We start from the raw sequence: 23,676 nt of genomic DNA on the forward strand, positions 1-23,676 counted from the left end.
TTAAGACTTGTGCCACATACTTTGTTGTGTCTCAGTTAAAAAAAAAGACTTACCAGAGAACCAATAAGAGCTCTTGAAAATAAGCTTATGATTGCCAAAATGAAAAATTCGGTAGACACGTTGGAAGATAAATTTCCCAGACCACAAGGACAAAGCACAGAAACACAGAGGATGATGAAGCCAGACTACCTCTAACACCTTAGTAACAGGCATGTTAGTTAGCAAATAAACTTAGAAAAATGTTTCTGACGGTAATAAATGAAATGGGAGTTAAAACAATGAAGTGGGTTTGAAAATCTGGCTAATCAACAAAAAAGTTGCTTAAGCAGTTTTCAAGTTTGTAATTGATGGTGGAAGCTCCACCATCAGATGATGGTTGCTCCTTTTGGGCAGCAACAGAACGCCAAGTATCATCAGTCTTATCAGTCCTGATCTTTTGAGCAGGTAACCTCACAGCTGCAAATTTGTCCTAAGGTAATAATTTTAATTTTTTAAAATATTTATTTAGTTTTGGCTGCACCAGGTCCTAGTTGTGGTTCGTGGGCTCAGTAGTTGCCCTGTGGTATGTGGGATCTTATTTCCCCAACCAGGGATTGAACCCCAGTCCTCTGCACTGCAGGGAAGATTTTTAACCCCTGGAGCACCAGGCATGTCCCAAGGTAATAATTTTAAAAGAAGACAAATGTGGAATTCATAGAGATGTTCACTAGTGTGGTTTAGTATGCTGCAAAATTATAAACCCAGATGTCCAGTAAAAGAACAAGCGAGATATGTCTTATTCATTAATTGCAAACTCAGAGAGGGAATTGTGATTAACGCACGGTACCACCAGGAGGCAGCAGTCCTCTGCCCGAGGAGCGTAACTGCATTAAGTGAAAGATACCTACACCAGAGCTGAGAGGGGGCCGGAAAACGCACTCCACCTTTCCGTTGGTGAAATGGAGGACTGTTTCTGCTACTGGTAGTTCAGGTGCTGACATCTAGGAAGAGTCAGAAAACATCAAGTCACGCGCCCGTCCTCGCGGCTCCGCGGCGCGCCGAGCCCGGGGTCCGGGCTGCGGCTGCGCACTGCGGACCCTCTGCCGGCGCCGGGGGTCACGGCGCAGCCCGCACCGGAAGCGTCCGGGCCGGCCGGCGGGAGCCGAGCGAGGGTCGCGCGTGGCCCGACTGGCCGGGCTCGGCCGGGCGCACTACAGGCGGCGGCGGGGCCGAGGCACGCAGGCGGGGCCGAGGCGGCGCGGGGGCGCGGCGAGGCTGTCCCCGCCCCGCACGCCGCTCGGCCTGGCTGCAGTGAGAGGGGAAGCCCGGCGCCCTGGCAGCCGGGCCCCTGTGGGAGCGACCGGAGGGCGGACGTCCCCCTTCGCCTGCGTCTCTGCCTCCGCTCGGGCCGCCGGCCTCGAGGGTGTGAGGGCGCGCAGCGCGGCCGGCCGGGCCCAGGGCGGCGCGGAGGCCCGCCGCGGACGGTAACGCGCTGGGCGGGCTCGGACGGGGCTCCGGCGGCGGCCCCGGCCGAGGTCGGCCGTGGGCGTCAGGAGCGCGTACGGTGGTGGTGCTTCGGCATCGGAGGTGACTCCGGCCCCCTCACCGGACAGTGGCCCTTGCGGTCCTGCGCCCGGCCGAGCCTCGGAGCGCCGCGGGCTGGGAGGGCCGGGAGGGGGCTGCGGGCTGCAGGTGGGCGGTCCGGCCAGTGGCCGAAGACCCGGCGGCAGGTGCCGGCCCCCCTCGGTGATCCCACTTTCTCTCCTCAGCTCTCCACCTCCTGTGGCCTGGACCCAGCCTCCCAGGGCTAAAAATATTGCCCGGAGGCTCCTGAGCGGAATCAGATCGTGCTAAGTAGGGCACAACGCTGCCGAGGCGACAGAGCGTCTCGGCCCCAGGGTTGGAGGAAGGCTCTGGAGTGGCCGCTCCCGCCCCCGCTCGCCCGGCGGCTAGAGGCCTCTCTCAGCCCCGCAGGCAAGTGCGGGCCCCGGGCGGTGGTGGAGGGGGCTGATGCTCTCAAGTTGCCCCACGGCCCCGCAGCTGTGCCTAGCTTCTCCCCACCCAGGGGATCTTCGACATCCATCACGGCGGGCTTCCGAGGGAGTCCCCTAATGCTCTGTAAGCAGAGGCTGAAAGTTGCCCACTGTGGGAATTGGAACAGGGAGAGGACTCTGTTAGAAGCATAAGCCGTGGCTGCTGCTTTTTTTTTTTTTAATTCATTCTGTATTCCTGAATAAGAGAGGAGCTGTGCCAGGCAGTGTTTTTGGTAAGTACCAGTCTGATCCAAGCAGGCAGGGAGAAAGGCTTTCTTGTTAGTCTCTTGGAGCTTTGGCTGTATCCTTTAAATCAAAATAGATACCAGTTTATTCCTCTGAAATTAGAGACTCATGGCCAGGGAGCCTGGACACCCGCCTCCTTTCACTGGCTATGTAGGCAAGCTGTGGGCGGCTGGTTATAACCGAGAAGTTGTATGGCTAGCTCAGGAGTCGCAGCTGGAAAGTTTTGTGATCCGGTTGTTTTTTAATGGCATCCACGTGGGAGAGAGTGTCACATCCACCCTAGGGGCAGAGCTGCTACCATGACCAGGCAGGACTGGCCTCAAATGTGCTTAATCTTACTAGTGCTTTCTGTCTCTCAGCCAGGAGAGTACAATCCAGGTTGGGTCCATAGCCAGTGTTAGGATTCCGTGCTTAGAAGCTTTCTTTTCTTTTCTTTTTTTAATGTATATCTCCCATATTTAAAAATTTTTTTAATTGAAGGATAATTGCTTTAGAGTCTTGTTGATTTCTGCCATAACAGGAATTGTTCAGTCTCTAAGTTGTGTCCGACTCTTTGCAACCCTGTGAACTGCAGCACGCCAAGCTTCCCTGTCCTTCACTATTTCTGGGAGTTTGCTCAAACTTATGTCCATTGGGTCAGTGAGTCAGTAGGAGTTAGCCATAAGTATACATATGTCACCTCCCTCTTGAAACTCCCTCCCAGCTGCCTCCGCATCCCACCCTGCCAGGTCGTCACAGAGCACTAGAAGCTTTTGTTTCTTTGGAGTCAGGCAAATAGGTGTTCCTCAGGAGCAGGAACTCATTGGGACATTTGGTGGAAAGACCACCAAGGGATTTTTGCTTGCCGGAGCTACATCTGATGTCCCTCCAGCCAGGTGTGTGTGGAGGCCAGTATGAAGCTGAAAAAGCAGGTGACGGTATGTGGGGCTGCTATCTTCTGCGTGGCTGTCTTCTCGCTCTACCTCATGTTGGACCGGGTACAACATGATCCTGCTCGACACCAGAACGGTGGGAACTTCCCCCGGGTGAGTCAGTCCTGGCTGCTAACCTCTGCATGCATAAATTATCAAGGATCAGGTTATTGCTCCAGCTGGAGAGTCATGGCAGCCCAGGTCAACAGGCAGATTTTCTAGAAAGCTGTCAGCAATGATGGCAAAAAAGGAAGGAGAGAGGAAAAATGGCACTGGGTTCTGCTGCACTGTCCGCCTGAATTCTTGGCAGACATTGCTCATGGATTGCAGCTTTTCCTCCCACTAAGCCCAGGTTCTGTCCTTGTCAGCACAGCGCTCCAGGTAGGCAACACAATTGTCGAGAACAGGCATGGGAGGTGAAATCCTTGCCATCCGTAAGCTAGAGAGTGAGGATACTCCCAGCCCAAGTGGGCTGCAGTCCTCAGTAGTGATTCACACCACACCCATTACCTTCTGGCCCTTTAGGCTCCTGGTCCTGCCTTCGATTAGGGAAGAAAGGATCATAGTCAGGCCTCAGGCGGTGAGCCGCATGCAGTGATCCTCCTTGTGACATAGGGAGCTGAGGGTGACTGCTTTCTGCTTTTTTGGGGGCAGAGTCAGATTTCTGTGCTGCAGAACCGCATTGAACAGCTGGAGCAGCTGTTGGAGGAGAACCATGAGATCATCAGCCACATCAAGGACTCAGTGCTGGAGCTGACAGCCAACGTGGAGGGCCCACCTGCCCTGCTGCCCTACTATGTGGCCAATGGCTCCTGGGTGGTGCCGCCAGAGCCCCGGCCCAGCTTCTTCTCCATCTCCCCTCAAGACTGCCAGTTTGCTTTGGGGGGCCATGGCCAGAAGCCGGAGCTGCAGGTTAGAGTCAGAGCTGGCAGGGTCCCCTAGTGGCCATGGCCAGGGCACTGAGCTGCTCTCCTCCTGCCTGGCAGATGCTAACTATATCAGAGGAGTTACCATTTGACAACGTGGATGGCGGTGTGTGGAAGCAAGGCTTCGACATCTCCTACAGCCCGCACGACTGGGACACCGAAGACCTGCAGGTGTTTGTGGTCCCCCACTCTCACAATGACCCAGGTGAGTGAGTGCCCAGCAGACCCCGGGAGCCAAGGAGAGAGCTTTTCTTTTTTTTTTTTTTAATTTATTTGTGTGGCTGTGCTGGGCCTTTGTTGCTAGGTGAGCTTTTGTCTAGGTGTGGCAAGCATGGGCTACTGTCTAGTTGTGATGTGAGGGCTTCTCATTGTGGTGGCTTCTCCTGTTGCAGAGCACAGAAGGCTCTAGAGCATTTGGGCTCAGTAGTTGCCTCTGCCGGGCTCTAGAGCACAGGCTCAGTAGCTGTGGTACATGGGCTTAGTTGTCCCGAGGCATGTGGGATCATCCTGGACCAGAGATTGAGCCTATCTCTCCTGCATTGGCAGGCAGACTCTTTACCGCTGAGACACCAGAGAAGCTTTGTTTATTTTGTTTTTTTTATTGGAATATAGTTGATTTACAATGTTCCGTTAGTTTCAGGTGTACCGCAAAGTGAATCATTTATACATATGTATAGTCTTTCATGGATTCTTTTCTTTTATAGGTCATTTCAGAGTATTGAGTTCCCTATGCTATACAGTAGGTCCTTATTAGCTATCTATTTTATATATATAGTAATGTGTATATGTCAATCCCAGTCTCCCAATTTATTCCTCTCCCCACTTTCTCTTGGTAACCATAAGTTTGTTTTACATGCCTGTGGGTCTGTTTTCTAAATAAATTCATTTGTACCATTTTTTTAGATTCCGTATATAAGCAGTATCATATGATATTTGTTTTTCTCAGTCTGACTTAACTTCACTCAGTATGACAATCTCTAGGTCCACCCAAGTTGCTGCAAATGGTATTTCTTTCATTCCTTTTTTATAGCTGAGTAATATTCCATTGTATGTATATACCACATCTTCTTTATGCACTCCTCTGTCGATGGACATTTAGGTTGCTGCCATGTCTTGGTTAATGTAAATAGTGCTGCAGTGAACCTTGGGGTGTGTGTATCTTTTTGAATTATAGTTTTCTCCAAATATATGCCCAGGAGTGGGATTGCTGAATCATACAGTAGTTCTATATTTAGTTTTTTTTAAGGAACCTCCATACTGTTCTCCAAATGGTTGTATGAGTTTATATTCCCACCAACAGTGTAGGAGGGCTCCCTTTTCTCCACACCCTCTCTAGCATTTGTAGACTTTTTGATGATGGGAATTCTCACTGGTGTGAGGTGATAACCTCATTGTAGTTTTTATTTGCATTTCTTTAGTAGTTAACAGTGTTGAGTATTTTTTCACATGTTTTTTGGCTGTCTGTATATCTTTGGAGAAAAGTCTATTTAGATTTTCTGCCCTTTTTAAAATTGGGTTGTTTATTTTTTTGATATTGAGCTGCATGAGTTGTTTATTTTGGAGATTAATCCCTTGTTGGTTGATTCATTTGCAAATATTTTCTTCTGTTGGTTGTCTTTTTGTTTTGTGTGTAGTTTCCTTTACTGTGCAAAAGCCTTTAAGTTTAATTAGGCCCCATTTGCTTATTTTTGTTTTTATTTTCATTACTCTAAGAGGTGGATCAAAAAAGAAGTGATTTATGTCAGAGAGTGTTGTGCCTACATTTTCCTCTAAGAGCTGTATAGTATCTGGTCTTAGGTTTAGGTCTTTAATCCATTTTGAATTTATTTTGTGTATGGTGTTAGATAATACTCTAATTTCATTCTTTTACATGTAGCTGTCCACTTTTCCCAGCACCACTTACTGAGGAGACTGTCTCTTCTCCATTGTATATTCATTCTTACCCGCTTTGTCATAGGTTAGGTGACCACAGGTTTGTGGGTTTACCTGTGGGCTTTCTATCCTGCTCTATTGATTGCTGGTTTTGTGCTCATACCATACTGTTTTGATTACCGTAGCTTTGTAGTGTTGTCTGAAGTCAGGGAACCTGATTGCTCCAGTCCCATTTTTCTTTCTCAAGATTGCTTTGGTTTGAGTGGGCTTTCTGGTGGCAAAGGTAAGGGAGGGACAGTTGGAGAAGATGGTGGCATCCTCAGGGAACCCTTTGTTGGCTCCCCCAGGCTGGCTCAAGACCTTTGACAAGTACTACACAGAACAGACCCAGCACATCCTCAACAACATGGTGTCCAAGCTGCAGGAGGACCCCCGGCGGCGCTTCATCTGGGCAGAAGTCTCCTTCTTTGCCAAGTGGTGGGACAACATCAGTGCTCAAAAGAGAGCAGCAGTCCGAAGGCCAGTGCCCAACGGGGAGGCGGGAGGGCCCTCTGGGTCCTAGGATGGGTGTGAAGTCCTTTCCTGGAGCTGGGGGTGCCAGGGAGAGACAAGAGGAGACATGGCAGAGATGAGGTGTGATGGTAGAGGGACCAGGGACGAGGAGGCAGGAACAGATTTGAGGGTTACTAGTATTAGGAAAAATCACAGTAGTGTGAGCACAGGGAAGAGAAAACGTAGGGCCTGGTCCTGGAAATGCAGGCCGACTCCAGGGATGAACAGAGCCAGGACAGCTGGAGGTCGGCTGGAGGGAAAGGAGGGCGCATGTCTATTCTTGAGGTTGGTCCTGGGTTCAGGTAAACTGGCTCAGTGAGGCCAGTGCACACAGGTCCCCTCCTCTGGTTGGCAGGACTGGGCAGAGGGTCTCTACCCCATGCTGATTGTGCGCTCTTAACTCCAGGCTGGTGGGAAACGGGCAGCTGGAGATTGCAACAGGAGGCTGGGTGATGCCGGACGAGGCCAACTCCCACTATTTTGCATTGATTGACCAGCTCATTGAGGGCCACCAGTGGCTGGAGAAGAACCTGGGTGAGTCTGGGCTCAGGAGCCGGAGTCTGCGTCTGTCACTGGCCCAGAGGACAGCAGTGGGGCTATAAGGCCTGGGGTGGGCAGGGGATGCTTCCTTTCAAGGCTGATTACACCAGCATGGTTGCAGGGTGATGGCAGGAGGGGTTGTGGGGCCAAGGACCTGGTGGCCAGGCCCTGGGGCATTCAGGCCTCTGACTTCTGCGCCCCTGCCCAGGTGCAACCCCGCGCTCGGGCTGGGCAGTGGACCCCTTTGGATACAGCCCCACCATGCCTTACCTGCTGCGCCGTGCCAACCTGACCAGCATGCTCATTCAGAGGGTACACTATGCCATCAAGAAGCACTTTGCCGCCAGCCACAGCCTGGAGTTCATGTGGAGGCAGACCTGGGGTAAGGCCAGGTAGGGTGGAGGGGGTCACAGCGGTAGTTCTCCTGGGGGAAGGGCAGGGATTTCAGAAATAAGACCCACCAGTCCTTCAGAGCAGCCCAGCGAGCCCTGGTGTAGACCATCAGAAGCGCTCGCTTTCAGGTCAGGTAGGGGATCGCATTGATATCCCTGGCCGCTGCGGAGCCTGTCTGTCCCCTGGGGGAGCCATGGGCTCCCCTGCCCTCCCTGATCCTGACCCTGGCCAGCGTGTCCTTGCAGCCTTGAGTGCACTTTCAGACTTTAGCTGGAGTAGTTAACCTCCCCCGCCAGCTTCCCTGAGCCCAGCTCCAGGACCTGACTGCTTGGCATGTCTTCTGTAGACTCGGACGCCAGCACAGACATCTTCTGCCACATGATGCCTTTCTACAGCTACGATGTCCCCCATACGTGTGGCCCGGATCCCAAGATCTGCTGCCAGTTCGATTTCAAGCGCTTGCCTGGTGGGCGTATCAGCTGCCCTTGGAAGGTGCCGCCCCGGGCTATCACAGAGGCCAATGTGGCCGAGAGGTACTTGCTCCCAGCCCTGGACTGGGTGTGGTGGTGCCATTCTCCCTCTGCAGACACGTCTGGGCTGTGCTGCAAGGCGGGGCTTCAAGTTCCACGTTCATAAAATGGGGACAAGGTCGGCTGGTGAGTTCAGGCCCACAGCCCTTGCAGTGACAGTTTCTTGACTGCGTTTTCCTGGAAAACCAGAGTGGCTGTAAGGAACCACCTTTTCCAGAAGGTTTTATTTTCCCGAATGAGTGTGTTTTCCAGTGTCCTCATAAACTAATGTTGGAGCCAGTGGACTGTCTCAGAGGCAAATGATTCTCAGATTAGTGCAGTGCCTTCCAACCTTCAGCCTGCTGTGCCTTCATTAAGCTCAGGCCTCCTGCCTTGGTTTGAAGTTGGCCGGGATCCTCAGGCTCTGTGCACCTGGAATCTCATTCAGATGCACATTCTGTCCTGCCCCACAGAAAACAGACCCATTCCCTTTGAGAAAATCCTTGGGGACCCCTAAAGATGTTGCTGAAATGGCTTCCCCAGGAAAAGGTGGGTTAAGAGAGAGCTAAACAATGATTTGGCCAGAACTGGATTGGCCTTAAGAATGTAACAAGTTGAACTGGTTTTTGTGTTGCAATACTCCAGTTTCCATGACGTCCAAGAGGTGAAACGTGACCAAAAGCAAAAGAAAGTAGTCTTTTGTTTCTAGAATCCAAAAATCTAAATGCTGCTTCCAAGTAAAAACCTTGGGCTTTTAAGGTCCACTTTTTCTTGGAGCAGCAGCTGTGATCTAAGACCAGGCAAGGTTTACAGAGCAAGTCATGGGAGATAGCCTCATTTTCTCCTTTAAAAGGCTTACAGGCTGATAAATTAGGGGAAGGTGGTATTTGAGGAGTCCTTCCTTGAGGACAAGATGGCAAAGAACAAAGTGGACCAAGTACATTAGTGGCTGGTTGAACTGTGACACACATAACATGCCACTTACAAGATTTCTCTAAAAAGAGAGAGGCTTTAATGCGACAGGGCTCTATTTTTCTATTGATTATATTAGTGATTGGGATGAAAAAGAAAATAACATGTTTGTATATAGTTCTATGTGCCAGGCACTGTTCTAAGTGTTTAACAAATATTAATTCAGTTCATTTTAAATCTCACAATACTGTGATAGTGGGCACTGATGTTATCCTCATTTGATAGAAACTGAGGCCCAGAGAGGTTCAGTAAATTGCCCAAGGTTGCACAGCTAGTGCATGCACAGCTGGCATTGGTGTCATCCGGCCCCCGAGTCTGGGCTCTTCACTCTGGGGCTGTGCCGTATCACTGACTGTGACAAAGTAAGCTGGAGTGTCAGAGTCAGGATCTCAGAAGATCTCAAGAGTTTGAAATGTGGGCTGAATCCAACCGGATAAGACTTTTATTAATATTAGATATAACTGTAAGGTTCTACCCTTAGTCTCTGTAAACAGGATAGGAAAGTTCAGGATGAGAAAGGGTCTTGCTGGGCCGCACGCACAGAAAACATGATCCCTAACGTCAGCACGGTGGGGTGAGAGTGAGGGCTGCCAAACACGCCTGTGTGAACACACGGCCACTCTGGCCACACCGGGAGTGTGGCCTGCCTTCCCCTGGACTTGCATGGTCAGTGCTGGCCCTGTACTCCGGGTTCCTAGCTGATGGGCTACTCAGAGACCCACCGGTGAGTGGATTCCCAGCTGCTCTGTAGGAACCAGAGAGAAGGAAGAGCAGGGATGGAAGAGTGGGGATTGCAGAGCCTGACGAGGAAGCCCAGGGGAACGCTCGCACATCTTGATTGTCTGAGGGACCAACATGGGGATGGAGGACTGACTTGTTCTGTGCAGCGTCCAGGGCAGAACTGGGTGGGGCCAGGGAACTGAAGCCATGCCTCGGGAAGAACGCTCTGGTCGCCCGGAGAACCCCGGGCTCCCTGGGACTGGGTTTCCCATCCATGAGCTGAGTGAGTCCGTGACAGGGGTGTATGAGGGGGTGCCTCTCAGGCTGGCTCTCCTCAGGATCCGGTGACGTGAGGCTGCGTGTGAGCCGGTTCCCCTCCCCACGCACAGGGCAGGCCTGCTCCTGGACCAGTACAGGAAGAAGTCCCGGCTCTTCCGGAGCAGCGTGCTCCTGGTGCCACTGGGCGATGACTTCCGCTACGACAAGCCCCAGGAGTGGGACGCCCAGTTCTTCAACTACCAGCGGCTCTTCGACTTCCTCAATAGCAAGCCTGACCTCCACGTGCAGGTGTGAAGGGACACTGAGCTGGGGAGGGGGCCTCGGTGGGGCTGCAGCCCAGCCCTTCCTGTGAGGTCTCCTGCTCCCCGATGCCACTCCAGAGCAGAGGTACATTCGCAATTCTTGGGTGTGTTTTTCCTTTTATGTCACAATTCTTTCCCAGGCTCCCCAGCTTCTGTGAGGTCCAGGCCACACAGGGACTACCCTCTGCATAGGCCAGATTGCTGCCCCTCACCCCCAGCTGTGGCATGGGGGGGCCAGAATTCCCAGAAGACTCTGGAGCTGATGGAAAGGGGTTTTGGGGTCCCCACAGGCCCAGTTTGGCACCCTCTCCGACTATTTTGACGCTCTATACAAGAGGACAGGGGTGGAGCCGGGGGCCCGGCCTCCAGGTTTCCCTGTGCTGAGCGGGGATTTCTTCTCCTACGCGGACCGGGAGGACCACTACTGGACAGGCTATTACACTTCACGGCCTTTCTACAAGAACTTGGACCGCGTCCTGGAAGCACACCTGCGGTGAGACGGCCCCTGCTTCCAGCCTGGAGGGAGAAGGGTTCAAGGAGGAGCTGGACTGGCTTATCAGGGACACGAAGGGCGTGGAGACCACAACACAGAGAAGGGGAGGAAGGAAGAGGCGTGGGGCTTGCAGAGCGAGGGTGGGCCCAGGGGAGCTGTGTGGCAGGAGACCAACTTGTCTATCTGGGCAGGGGTGCAGAGATTCTGTACAGCCTGGCTGTGGCTCATGCCCGCCGCGCTGGACTGGCCAGCCAGTTCCCACTCTCGAACTTCGCCCTTCTGACGGACGCTCGGCGCACGCTGGGGCTCTTCCAGCACCACGACGCCATCACAGGCACCGCCAAGGAGGCCGTTGTGGTGGACTATGGGGTCAGGTGGGAGCCCTCTCCTCTTCCCCATCCGCTCCATGCCACTGCCCACCGTCCCCAGTATGAGGCTGCACCGGGTGGTTGGTTGGCTGGCCTGCTGGGGCCTCGCCCTGCAGGTGGGTGGACAATCTCTCGGTGGTCACCTCTCCCCTGGTGCCTCTTCTGCCTGCCCTCCCAGGCTTCTGCGCTCCCTTGTCAGCCTGAAGCAGGTCATCATCAATGCAGCTCACTACCTGGTGCTGGGAGACAAGAAGACCTACCACTTTGACCCAGAGGTGCCCTTCCTGCAGATGGTGAGCCCCGCTCCGGCGTCTGCCTGAGGGGACCTCTGGTGTGCGGGCCTGGGCAGAGAGCCATGGTGCAAGGGCCTTGCTCTTCTTTTCCCTCCCCTTCCTGGGGTGAAAGATCCCTGCCCAGTATAGCTGCTGGTCCCCATCAGGACAGGTTGGGGTCTGGGGAGGCAAGTCTCTGAGTCAGGCTGAGCTGTACGATGGTTCTTCCCTCCCCCTGACTTAATTCCAGGATGACACCCGCTTAAATCACGATGCCCTTCCAGAGCGCACAGTGATCCAGCTGGAATCCTCACCCAGGTAAGCCGGGCACAGAGGCAAAGCCCCTCCCTGGCTCTCCACCCCTCCCAGCTCCCGCCGAACCTCTGGGGGACTCCTGGCCTGGCCGTGTTCCTGCTTCCGTTCCCCCAGAGCAGGGGCCTCCTGGGTGAGCCTGCCTTCTGCCCACAGGTATGTGGTGCTGTTCAACCCACTGGAACAGGAGCGGCTCAGCGTGGTGTCCCTGCTGGTGAGCTCACCGCGGGTGCGTGTGCTTTCAGAGGAGGGTCAGCCCCTGGCCGTGCAGGTCAGCGCGCACTGGAGCTCTGCCACCGACATGGTCCCTGACATCTATCAGGTGAGGGGGGCTCGGCAGGTGGAGCCCCGCCACGGCCCTCTGTGCTGACCCTTGGCCTCCGCGGGGCCTCAGGCTGTCTGTCGACACTGGTTTCCCAACCTCCTGCTCACGGCCTCCTTACTCCCCATGTTGGGGACTGGCGTCTTGAGGAGAGGAGTTGCCTGGAGTTTGGTCACTCCTGGGGTTTGAGTCTGTCCTTGGAAGGAAGGTGAAGTTTGCTGTAGTGTGACAGTAGGAAGAAAGGCAGTTATGTTGTCCCATTGTTCATTCATTCAGCAGATTTTTCTTGAAATCTTATGTGTGATTACCATTTCATGGCTTTTCAAGTATCATTGGAGTCTCATGAAAGTCTTGATGAGGGGCAGGTCACCTCACCTGCCCTTTCAGAGGTGACAGGCCCCCCAGTGGGTGCAGGATTTGCCTGGGCTCTTAGGCCAGAACCCCAGGCCCGTATCCGAGGCCAGCATGCCTCCCGTGCCTGCAGGTGTCCGTGCCTGTCCGCCTGCCAGCGCTGGGTCTTGGCGTGCTGCAGCTGCAGCAGGGCCTGGACGGGCCCCGCACGCTGCCCTCCTCCGTGCGCGTCTACCTCCACGGGCGGCCGCTGTCCGTCAGCAGGAATGAGGCGTTCCCTCTCCGTGTCATTGACTCGGGCACCAGTGACTTCACCCTCAGCAACCGCTACATGCAGGTCTGGTTCTCAGGCCTTACCGGGCTCCTCAAGGTAAAGGGCCAGGGGCTGGGAGCTGGAGCAGGTCACGCGAGCTGCCTCCGGCCCGTGAGCACTGCCACTTGACTGGCGGTGTACCTGGGAGTGGGCCATGTAGGCCCCGAGCCGACGGCACAGGGAAGCAGGGCTGGGCCCCTTGGGGAAGTTCGTCCATGCCCTCCCAGGGGGCAGGCCTGATGTGCTGGTGTGGGGCCAGGGGTCAGGGCTGTGTTTCTTGGCAGAGCATCCGAAGGGTGGATGAGGAGCAGGAACAGCGGGTGGACATGGAGTTCCTCATCTATGGCACCCGCTCGTCCAAAGACAAGAGCGGAGCCTACCTCTTCCTGCCCGACGGCGAGGCCAAGGTACCCTGAGGACACCCCACAAACCGCAGGGGGCCCTGGGAGGCTTCATGGGCAGTGGGCACGAGGAGGGGCGCGGGCCTTCCTCCAGGGCGTCCCCTGCCTGCCAGGGCGCCTCACCCACTGCCCCCGTGGGGGGCGGGCATCTGAGGAGTGCCACCTGGGGCCTGGGCCTGGCTGGGCCGGGGTCTCAGCCCAGAGCCTGCTGGCAACAAGTCCCACTGCTTGATGGCGGCCGGCGCTTCCCTGTCATGCTCTTGTGCCGTGGATTCAGCTGTCCCCTGCTCTTTCCCCAGCCCTACGTCCCCAGGGACCCACCCGTGCTGCGCGTCACAGAAGGCCCTTTCTTCTCAGAGGTGGTTGCCTACTACGAGCACGTTCACCAGGTGGTCCGGCTGTATAACCTGCCAGGTGAGCCCTGCAGACGGGGAGGGTGGGGAGGAAGGTGTGGGCTCTGTGGGCTGTGATGCTGTCTTGCTCCTGCCCGCTGTCTGTATCTGTTTGCACATCTGTCCCCAGAAAGCATGTTGTTTGAGAAAGCATGTTGTTTAGCCTTGCTGGAGTAGAGCTTGGCTGGAAGTGCTGGGACTCACCTGGGCCACCCTCTCTGGCTCTGGCTCAGGCTCACTCCACTCAGCCTCTCTCTTTGTCCTGCACCCAGGGATGGAGGGGCTGTCCCTGGATGTGTCGGCCTTGGTGGACATCCGGGACTACGTTAACAAAGAGCTGGCCCTGCGCATTCGCACGGACATCGACAGCCAGGGCACCTTCTTCACGGACCTCAACGGCTTTCAGGTGACGCCTCAGGCCCGGGGCCCAGAGACCCCACCAAGCACAGAGCTTGACAGTGTTTACTGCCTGCATCACAGGCCCTGGCGGGTGATCTGCTCTGATAGAGAAGGAGGAATCGGAGTGTGATGGGGGCCCAAAGGGGGCCAGGACGCTCCTAATCAGTTGGCCTCGCCCGCAGGTGCAGCCCCGACGGTATCTGAAGAAGCTGCCCCTGCAGGCCAACTTCTACCCCATGCCCGTCATGGCCTACCTCCAGGATGCTCAGAACCGCCTCACACTGCACACGGCCCAGGCCCTGGGCGTCTCCAGCCTCCACGATGGTGAGTGGGGAGCAGGCGCTGTGTGTATGTGGTGGGGGAGGTGTAGAGGGCAAGCTTGAGAAGCCCATCCCTGCTCCCGAGGCCTGTCCCCTCGTGGACCTCTCCCTCTCCCTGTCAGCCACAGGCCCAGTGGGAGATGACAGGAAGGCAGCCACCCGCTGTCACCCCCTCTCCCTGGTGCTGGCAGCTGTGGGGGTGATGGGAGGGGGCGGCCTGTTGGATCCCTTCCAGAAGCAGCGGGCATTGAGGGGGATCGGCAGCTGAGGTGGGTGTGCGCCTTCTCCTGGGGGGACAGGGTAGGGACAGGCGGGACAGTGCCTTCAGGGTTAGGATGAATTATTCAGCAAAAGAGAAAAACATGTCTTGCTTTCCTCCTAACCGTCATTAAAAGACAATGACTAAAAAGACAGAGGACGGTCTTGAGAATCAAAAGGAGGACCTGAGAGGACTGACCTGGAGCCGGTCACACAGGGCCAGCCCAGATGGCTCCTGTGTCCTCGGGGTGAAGTGAACAGTTGGCACTTGGTGCCTTCCGAGGCCGTCAGGCTGTCCGTCTTTGGGCTGGAACATTTGTGCAGGGCTGAGCCAAGGGTGCCTGATCCAGGCTCCGCGGGGCCAGCAGTGAGCACAGTGGGGACCTGACCCCCCTGCTGGAAGGCCTGTGCCTCTGCTGCCCCTTTGCCCACGGTCACCCTGGCTGTAAGACTCCTCACTCAGCCGAGTGTCCCGCCTTGGTCCCCCTGCCCTTTCGGAAAACAGTGCGCTCACGGTGGCAATTTTGCATGCAAGGGATCCGTTTTAGGATTGGGGGTGTCTTTCTGTGGTTGCTCAGGGTAAAAACCAAGGAGATACAGAAGTCAGGGTCTGGGCAGGGGATATGAGAGGGTGGGTAGAGCTCTCTGTATGGGCTCCCCTCGAGAGAGTCTTGAAAAAAAAGGTGCTGGAAAAAAATCCTCGTTCCAACATGTGTATGCTTTGAGCCCCTCCTCCAGGCATATTTTTAAAGGAAAGGAGAGGTGACCACCTGCTGTTTTGACTGTCCTCTTGCTGCCTCCTTTTGACGGATGTGGCAGGCAGAGTTGGGGTCTGTCCTGCGTAGAACCACGGCAGGAGGCATGTGTTCTAATCACAACAAAATCTGCCCAACCTGACAAAGCCTGGCCCGGGTCAGGGCCTCTGCAGCCGCTTCCCGTGGCAGTTGACAGGGTTTTGTGGTTGCTGCTTACTTTGTTGCATGTAGGCAGCCCAGAGACGGGTCCCTGCCTGGGCACCCAGACCGGCCCTACTCCTGAGCCACGGAGCACACACAGGCAGCGAGCTGCCAGGGTCACAGCCCTTCCCTAGCCCCCTTCCAGCTCCCAGTTTCTTGGCTACTTTGTTCCCTGAGTGACTCGCCTTCTAGCCGGGCTTTCCCCTCGGGCCTTGGGTGGGCTGCTTCCAGAGGCTGGCATCTGCTTGGGGCTGAGGGAGGCAGGCCAGGGGCTCACAGTGAACTCCCCCAGGCCAGCTAGAGGTGATCTTGGACCGGAGACTGATGCAGGATGACAACCGGGGCCTTGGCCAGGGGCTCAAGGACAACAAGAGAACCTGCAACCACTTCCGCCTCCTGTTGGAACGGCGAACCCTGGGCAGGGAGGTGAGTTCTGGGCCTCCCCCTGGGAGCCAGGTCAGGATAGGCCCGCGGGTGGCCCTGGGTTCCAGCCCCGGCCTGGGAGCCTCCTGGAGGCGGGCAGGTGTAGCCAGAGTAGGGCCTGATCCCGGGTCAGCGGGAAGTGAGTCTGACGCTCTGCTGCTCCATCTCACGCAGCCTGGCACCTTCCTCTTCACAGCTCCCTGTCGTCTGTGCCTCCTCATGCTCATCTCTCACCTCCCACCCACCCCTGTGTCCTCTTCCCCTTTCTGTTGCTGCCCCAATCATCTCACAGCTTTCTTTGCCCCCACCAGCCTGGCTTTTTCTCCAAACTGGCAGCCATGTTTAGGGGCTTGATCTTTCACAGCAGCAGGAACAGGAACCGAGAGGTAAGGGCCAGTGATGGGGTGTCAAACTAGCCTTAGTGATGTGTAGCTGGAGTTGGAGTCCCTGGTGGCAGAGCCTGCTGCCCGATCCCCTGTCTGGGGCTTGGTCACTCACTTGTCAAATAGCTGCTGGGCTCTCGCTGTGCTGTGAGGGCTGAGAGAGCAGTAAATGCATACAATACTGACTCTGCCTCTAGGAATTGACTCGTGAGTAGGGGTGGGGGATGAGCTGTGTGTGTGCAAATTAAAAGTAGAAAATGGGTATGTCCACGGGTCCTGAGGAATGAGAGAACATAGTGGAATCCAGGACAGCTTCCCGGAGGAGGTGTCATCCATGAGCATCTTTGATGAGCAGGCGTCTGCCCTACACGTTTGCACCAAGACACGGTGGGAGGCAAGAAAGAATGTGAAGGTTAAGAGCCGTGAATTCACTCAGTTGGACCAGAGCCACCTGTCTGGTGTGACAGCCACTAGCCATGTGTGGCCATTTAAATGTATTTAAAACTAAATATAATAACAGGTTCAGTTCTTCATTCAAACTAGTCATACTCCAAGTGGCTCAGTGGCCACAGGTAGGTAGTAGCTGTTGTGCTAGTACAGAGGTAGTGTGTCTCCACGATTGCAGAAAGTGCTAATGGGTGGTGTAGGCTGCCACGGAGGGTGGTTTGGGGCAGACAGAACGGGCCTGGGATGCCTGGCAAAGACTTTGGACTTCCTCCTGGGGGCCAGTGGGGCACCTGAGCTGAAGGAATGCTGTTAGACCTCTGCTCTAGGCATATCACTCCCACAGTGGGGACCCAGGTGGGTCTTCGGGGTGACAGCTTCAAGGCTGTTCAAGCAGGAAGCAGTGTTGGTGGCTTGAACTGAGCCCTGGAAGGGAGAAACTGGAGGTGGACGTGAGGACACTGCCGAGGGGGGACTGGAGATCGTGTCTGAGGGAAGTGTGAGATTCTGGACAACAGGAAGACGCTAAGAACATAAATTTAGAACATGGAGGAGTAGCCGCCATGGCGGAAAGCTGAGCTCAGGCCTGTGAGTGTGACGTCCCAGTCAGCTGACCAAGGAGTGGGGACTGCTGGGCTCAAGCATCAGGGTGGCTTGAGCTTGAAACTGGGGTTGCCCCAGAGGCTTTCTCCAACAGAGACCCAGGTGAAGCGTCCATCTGTCTGTCTTCCCTTGTCCTCCCTACTCTGAGAATTTACATGGTAGAAGACATTGCTGATGGGAGCATGAGGAAGCAAAAAGCCCCCGGAGTTAGAGGTGCGGTGGCCTAGTGAGGTCACCCGTCCTAAGCTGTGTGAGCAGGAAGCAACTGCACTGGAAGGGTTCTGGAGTCAGGCACCCCATGTACCCAGACGTGTCAGGGACGCTCTCTGCAAAGGAGCTGACAGGCTGTGTTTCATCCTCCCGCTCCCCCGGTGCCACATCCTCAGCCAGACCTCGGCCCATCTTGCAGGTCCGCGAGGGCCCTTCTGCAAGCTACCCGTCCCTTCTCAGCCACCTGACCTCCATGTCCCTGAACACCCCTGTGCTCGCCCTGCCCGTGGCCAGGAGGCAGCCCCCCGGCCCTGCTCTGCGCTCTTTTCACCCTCTGGCCTCCTCACTGCCCTGTGACTTCCACCTGCTCAACCTGCGGACGCTCCAGGCCGAGGTGAGTGTCCGGTTCAGCACTGGATCTCCTGAGTGGACCTTGCGTCTCCTCACCCAGACTCCTCTCCATCCAACCCTGCCTTCCTGGCAGAGGCGCTGCCTTACCTGTGAGCCCTGCAGAGACCCCTCCCCACCCCCACACCCACACGCACGCCCCCACACGCATGCACTGCCCTGTGTGTCTGTCACCAGGAGGATGGCTTGCCCTCGGCAGAAACCGCGCTCCTCTTACACCGCAAGGGTTTTGACTGTGGCCTTGAGGCCAAGAACTTGGGTTTCAACTGCACCACAAGCCAAGGCAAGGTGAGCAGGGCCCCGGTGTGGGAAGGGAGCAGAGGGCAGGGAAACAGCACCAGGAACAGCGGGCAGAGAGTTTGGTGAGGCAGGCAGCCAGTGGGGAGGTGAGCAGGGTTACTTTGGGACTTCATGGAGAGAAAGGGGAGAAGCTGTTGATGTGTTTTCAAAGCCTCTGAAGCCTGGCAGGGGCCGGTGCCAGATGAGGTGTCCAGGTAGAGAACTTCGTCCCACGTGTATGAACCTGCGTTAAACAAACAGAAACACCAGGAGTTAAAAAACAAAAGCCATGATACTCTAGTCATTGTTTAAGCCAGCAAAGACTAGCACTGATCAACGCGTCTGTGTGCTGGTGCCGGTGATTTGGAGGTAAATCAAGACATGGTCCCTGCCGGGACTCCCCTGGCAGTCCAGTGGTTAGGTCTTAGCACTTTCCCTCCTGTGGGCCAGGTTCAACCCCTGGTTGGGAAACTAAGATCCTGCAAAGCCTCGCACAGTGCAGGAAGGAAAAGAAAAGATAATGGTCCCTGTCGTCAGAGACCTCACAGCTCAGTGCAGTGGTTCCTACCCTGAGGTCCACAGAGGGGTTCTAGGGTTCCACATACTGACTGCGTGTGTAGGTGCTTGCTGTGTGTGGAGAGGCCCGTGCTGAGGTGAGGTTCACGTGGGTTATGTAGAGGAAGAGCCGCAGCACGTGGCGGGTCAGCACCCAGCACTGCCCTGCGCCTTCTCCCTCCCCACAGGTGGCCCTGGGGAGCCTCTTCCACGGCCTGGACGTGGTTTTCCTGCAGCCAACCTCCTTGACCCTGCTGTACCCTCTGGCCTCGCCCTCCAACAGCACTGACGTCTACGTGGATCCCATGGAGATCGCCACCTTCCGCCTCCGCTTGGGCTAGGTCTCCCTGTGGCCTGAAGGGAAGATTCATCCACGGAGACTGGCCTCTTCACATGAGATCGGGTTGGACAAGCCACACCCGGTATCCTGTCCCGATCTACCTCTCAGAACCACGACAGACTGGGCTCTGCCCTCATTTTCCCTTTATCGTTGCTTCTGTGCAGGGGGGCAGCCCCCAGGCCCAGTGTTGGGTGGATAGGTAGGGCAGCGCCGCTGAGATGCAGCAGCGAAGGCCCTTGCTCAGAGGGGGCAGTGCTGGCCTCTGCTTTCGGGTGTGCGTGTCCACTTCGTGGGGCACCGGCTCAGGCACCCACCCTCTCGCCCTAATGGGATGGAGGAGAAGCAGGGGATGCTGAGTGGGCCACAGCCCGGCGTCAGGCTCACAGTGGGCGACAGCTGACTCTAGGGGAGACCCGTAGTTGTGTAAGGACACATGTCCTGATGTGATAAGCAGGAGCAGAGCAACACCAGGAGGAGGGGGCTGGGGACCGAGGGTTAGCCGTGGGGTGGAGGAGTAGAAGGAATGGCTGTTCGTGTGACGGCTCCATTCTGAAGTGCTCCCTGACCCGCACGCCCTGGCCAGGAGCTGCCATGTGGCAGGAAGGACTCATGACTGTCATGGCCGCAGGGCATAGGACACTCCAGGTACCAAAACCCCCGTCTCAGACTGGGCACTTGGTCTGTGTGTTGATTTGTGGGGTGAGGGAGGGGCTACCCCGCTTGGCTCCTCTTGGGTTCCTGCACGCTGTCCAGCACTCTCCCCAGGAGCCGCCTCCTATCACTGGGGCATTTGATCCGGCACATCTCCTTTCCCTGGAAAGAAAGTGAAGCTTCCAACTTGAGAAGGCTTTCGACACCATCCTTGCAGGCCTGAAGCTTCTCCTTGCACATCCTTCTACAGAAGTCTTTGTGGGGAACTAGGGAGACAGACTAAATTAGGAGGCACCGTGGCTGCTCGTCAGCCTTCATTGCAGCTTCGATTATTAGAGAAAAATTTATGATAGTTTCTATAGATGCTGAAACAACATTTGGTAAAATTTAAAATCTACCCCTTATTAAACAATATTTGGTAAAATTTAAAATCCATCCCTTGTTAAACTTTTAGTAAGTTAAAGATTAGGAAGAAACATCCTAACTTAGATAAAGGTGTCTCCATCTGAAACCTACAGCCAGTGGCATTCTAAAGAGCCAACCACCAGACATTCCCAGTAAAGTCAGAGATTCACCAAGGCCATAAAGTTACTTAGCTGTGCTCTGGCACTACTAACCCCTGCAGTGTGGCAGATGAGAGGGGTGAGCAAAAGTTCCAAAACAGCCATCCAATACAATCCAAGAGGATCAACCTTAATAGAGCATTCTGTACATCGACTCAAACGATGCATGTTACATTTCTGTAAAGATTCTGGTTCTCTGCTGCAAATCATCCCATAAATATGATGTATTCCAGTGAGATTGGATACTTTTTGGAATTTGACAGGTTCCAAAGTTGTCAACATCTGTTGGATCATAAAGCAAGAGAATTCCAGAAAAACATCTGCTTCATTGACAACACTAAAACCTTTGACTGTGTGGATCACAACAAACTGGAAAATTCTTAAAGAGATGGGAATACCAGACCTCCTTACCTGCCTCCTAAGAAACCTGTATGCAGGTCAAGAAACAACAGTTAGAACCAGACATGGAACAATGGACTGGTGCAAAAATGGGTATGTATTGTCACCCTGCTTATTTAACTTACATGCAGAGTCATGCAAAATGCTGGGCTGGATGGAGCACAGGCTGCAGTCAAGATTACCGGGAGAAATGTCAGTAACCTCAGATATGCAGATGACACCACCCTTATGGCAGAAAGGGAAGAGGAACTAAACAGCCTCTTGACAAAGGTGAAAGAGGAGAGTGAAAAAGCTGGCTTAAAACTCAGCATTCGAAAAACTAAGATCATGGCATCCAGCCCCATTGCTTCATGGCATATAGATGGGGAAACAATGGAAACAGTGACAGACTTTATTTTCTTGGCCTCCAAAATCACTGTGGATGGTGACTGCAGCCATGAAATTAAAAGATGCTTGCTTCTTGGGAAAAAAAGCTATGACAAACCTAGACAGCGTATGAAAAAGCAGAGACATTACTTTGCTGACAAAGGTCTGTATAGTCAAAGCTATGGTTTTTCCAGCAGTCATTTACGAATTGTGAGAGTTGGACCATAAAGAAGGCAAAGCGCTGAAGAACTGATGCTTTTGAACTGTGATGTTGGAGAAAACTCTTGAGAGTTCCTTGGACAGCAGGGAGATCAAACCAGTCAATCCTAAAGGAAATCAGCCCTGAATATTCTTTGGAAGGACTGATGCTGAAGCTCCAGTACTTTGGCCACCTGATGCGAAGAGCTGATTCATTGGAAAAGACCCTAATGCTGGGAAAGATTGAAGGCAGGAGGAGAAGGGGATGACATAGGTTGAGATGGTTGAATGGTATCACTGATTCAATGGACATGAGTTTGAGCAAGCTCCAGGAGATGGTGAAGGACAGGGAAGCCTGGCATGCTGCAGTCCATGGGGTCTCAGAGGCAGATATGACTTAGCAACTGAACGACAATAGCGTTCATTTGGAAGAGTAAATGTGTGAGACTACTAAGAAAATTCTGAATGAGCAGAGGGCGGGTGGGGGAGTGGTTCTGGGTAAAAGGCACTAGATTTCCCAGGGGGCTCTGGGGTGGGATCAGACCACTGGAACCAAAGAGAGAGCCCAGCATCAGACCCAGGTGTGAGGGACTCAGTATAGAACACAGGAGTATTTTAAGTGGGAAAAAGATGGATTATTTAATAAAGACTACGATAACTGCCTATCTATTAAAACAAGAGCTGTCTACCTCACAGTTTCCACAAAAAGTAGCTCCAGAGGGAAGAAAACAAAAAATTGAACTCCAGAATTACTGAGGAAAATACAGGATATCTTTATATTCCGGTGTGGAAAGGTCTTTTCTGAACAGAACAGAAAACTTACAAGCTATAATAAGGGAGATGATAAACAGATTTTACCACCAAAAATATGTGTAAAGTTTGTTTATGATGGAAACCACCAAGATTAAAATACAAATGACTGGGAGAAAAATATTTGCAGCACTTCAAAAATTGGTGTGTACGATCACTTCAGGAGAATAACTTGCTTTGAGCTCCTTAGAGCAAGTCATGGGGCCTAATAAGCAGTGACCTAAAGATTCAGCAGTGACCAGCTGAGTTTTTCTGGGTCACCCAGGGTCATTGCTGCCAGGCCAAGACACGTGGCATCCTGTCTGTGTCACAGTGAAAGAATGAAGATTATCAGAGAGTGTGACACATTCTCTGTGTCACACAAAGAATGAGGTGCTGAGCATAGTGCCTGGTACATTTAATGTAAGAGCTCAGTAAACATGAGCTACAATCATGTTCATTAAGGATGCTAAGCAATTACATTATAGCTGGTATTATTTTCTAGTATAATTTGTAATCCAGTATTAAGGGAGAACCTGTGAACCCCCTAGGAAATTAGCAGAATAAAGGCTATTCTCTTTGGAGGTATTAGATGTGCAAAGAGGTTATTCATTTGCCAGGAACTGAAGTGTTCTTTCCTACATACTGGCCTCTTAGAACCCCATAAGGCAGCATTGCTCAAGGTGGGGTCCACAATCACCAGAATTGCTCGTTGAAAGTCCCACTGCCCTGCTCCTTCGGCCGGCACACTGGAGGGGTGTCTGTGCAGCAGAGCCACAGGTCCCCAAGACTGACCTGTGATGAGAACAAGAAACAAAACCCTCCCTCAGCGCACAGGAGGATTCCTTGGCACAACCTGTTGAACCATCTCTGGGAGGAGGGACCAAAGAATCCACACTTATAACAAGCTCCCACGTGAGTCTTCTGCACTTATAATTTGGAAAAGGGTCTGCTATTTTAAGGCTAGCAGTAACCCTTTCCCACGGAGCTCTGGCCCTGAGGCCTCACAATTCTGAAGTGAAGTGAAGTCGCTCAGTCATGTCCGACTCTTTGCGACCCCATGGACTGTAGCCTACAAGGCTCCTCTGTCCATGGAATTTTCCAGGCAAGAGTACTGGAATTGCCATTTCCATCTCCAGGGGATCTTCTGAGGGTTACATCAAAACCAGAACCAGATCCCTAACATATACTTGAGGAAGTGTTTGCAATTCAGGAAGGTGGATTACTTGTGCTTGATCGAAAAATTTTTAATATATTTTTCAGCTTCCATTTCTTGACATTAAATTTTTCACATACTTTGATCCCATTTGTTTAAAATATTGCTGTATGGACTCATAACTATACCATCTTCATTCTGACAGATTTCCCTTTATGGTATGTGGTGGGAAAAAATGATGCCTCTTTTGCCCTTTGTAGAAGAATGCACATTTCCAGTTCAGAAATACTTAAAATATGTATGTAAGTAATCCAGTTTATAAAATGTGATGTTCAGAATACAACAGCTTTGTTAGAAACCATGGGATTAAGAGTTGGTCTCTTTCCTAGGTTAGATCAATACCTGGACTTTCCTGGTGGTCCAGTGGTTAAAACTTGTGCTTCCACTGCAGGGGCTGCAGGTTTGATCCCTGGTCAGGGAGCTAATACCCTGTGTGCCATGTAGCACGACAGGAAAAA

At 53.6% G+C, this 23,676-nt stretch overlaps 1 protein-coding gene across 18 annotated transcripts; it reads left to right on the plus strand.

Moving 5' to 3' along the window:
• The first annotated feature begins 890 nt into the window (after window positions 1-890).
• MAN2A2 (mannosidase alpha class 2A member 2) lies at window positions 891-22,590 on the plus strand. 18 transcript variants are annotated; one of them, XM_081547000.1, is made up of 25 exons: window positions 1,124-1,463; window positions 1,749-1,953; window positions 3,130-3,283; window positions 3,824-4,081; window positions 4,156-4,300; window positions 6,315-6,486; window positions 6,926-7,053; window positions 7,268-7,441; window positions 7,799-7,985; window positions 10,043-10,220; window positions 10,525-10,727; window positions 10,919-11,101; window positions 11,274-11,388; window positions 11,618-11,685; window positions 11,836-12,001; window positions 12,486-12,722; window positions 12,950-13,072; window positions 13,366-13,480; window positions 13,731-13,864; window positions 14,040-14,181; window positions 15,684-15,817; window positions 16,126-16,200; window positions 17,654-17,848; window positions 18,040-18,150; window positions 18,885-22,590. In XM_081547000.1, exons 3-25 carry the CDS (start codon window positions 3,152-3,154, stop codon window positions 19,035-19,037), a joined length of 3,528 nt encoding a protein of 1,175 aa, XP_081403126.1. In that variant the 5' UTR covers window positions 1,124-1,463; window positions 1,749-1,953; window positions 3,130-3,151; the 3' UTR covers window positions 19,038-22,590. The 18 variants fall into 18 exon arrangements, with proteins under 18 accessions (XP_081403136.1, XP_081403137.1, XP_081403126.1 ...); XM_081546997.1 differs by having other exon boundaries at window positions 1,125-1,463; window positions 3,134-3,283; XM_081547002.1 differs by having other exon boundaries at window positions 1,125-1,463; window positions 3,134-3,283; window positions 18,043-18,150.
• Window positions 22,591-23,676: the final 1,086 nt, after the last annotated feature.

The sequence above is a fragment of the Giraffa tippelskirchi genome, chromosome 12 (assembly GCF_054371585.1).
Source record: "Giraffa tippelskirchi isolate mGirTip1 chromosome 12, T2T-mGirTip1v1.2.pri, whole genome shotgun sequence".
NCBI classification, from domain to species: Eukaryota; Metazoa; Chordata; class Mammalia; order Artiodactyla; family Giraffidae; genus Giraffa; species Giraffa tippelskirchi.

Coding starts and splice junctions, on each gene's coding strand:
- MAN2A2 (XM_081547000.1), top strand. CDS start 3,152: ATGAAGCTGAAAAAGCAGGTGACGGTATGTGGGGCTGCTATCTTCTGC. Junction 4,301..6,314: donor CCACTCTCACAATGACCCAG/GTGAGTGAGTGC, acceptor TGGCTCCCCCAG/GCTGGCTCAAGACCTTTGAC. Junction 12,723..12,949: donor GCCTTACCGGGCTCCTCAAG/GTAAAGGGCCAG, acceptor GTTTCTTGGCAG/AGCATCCGAAGGGTGGATGA.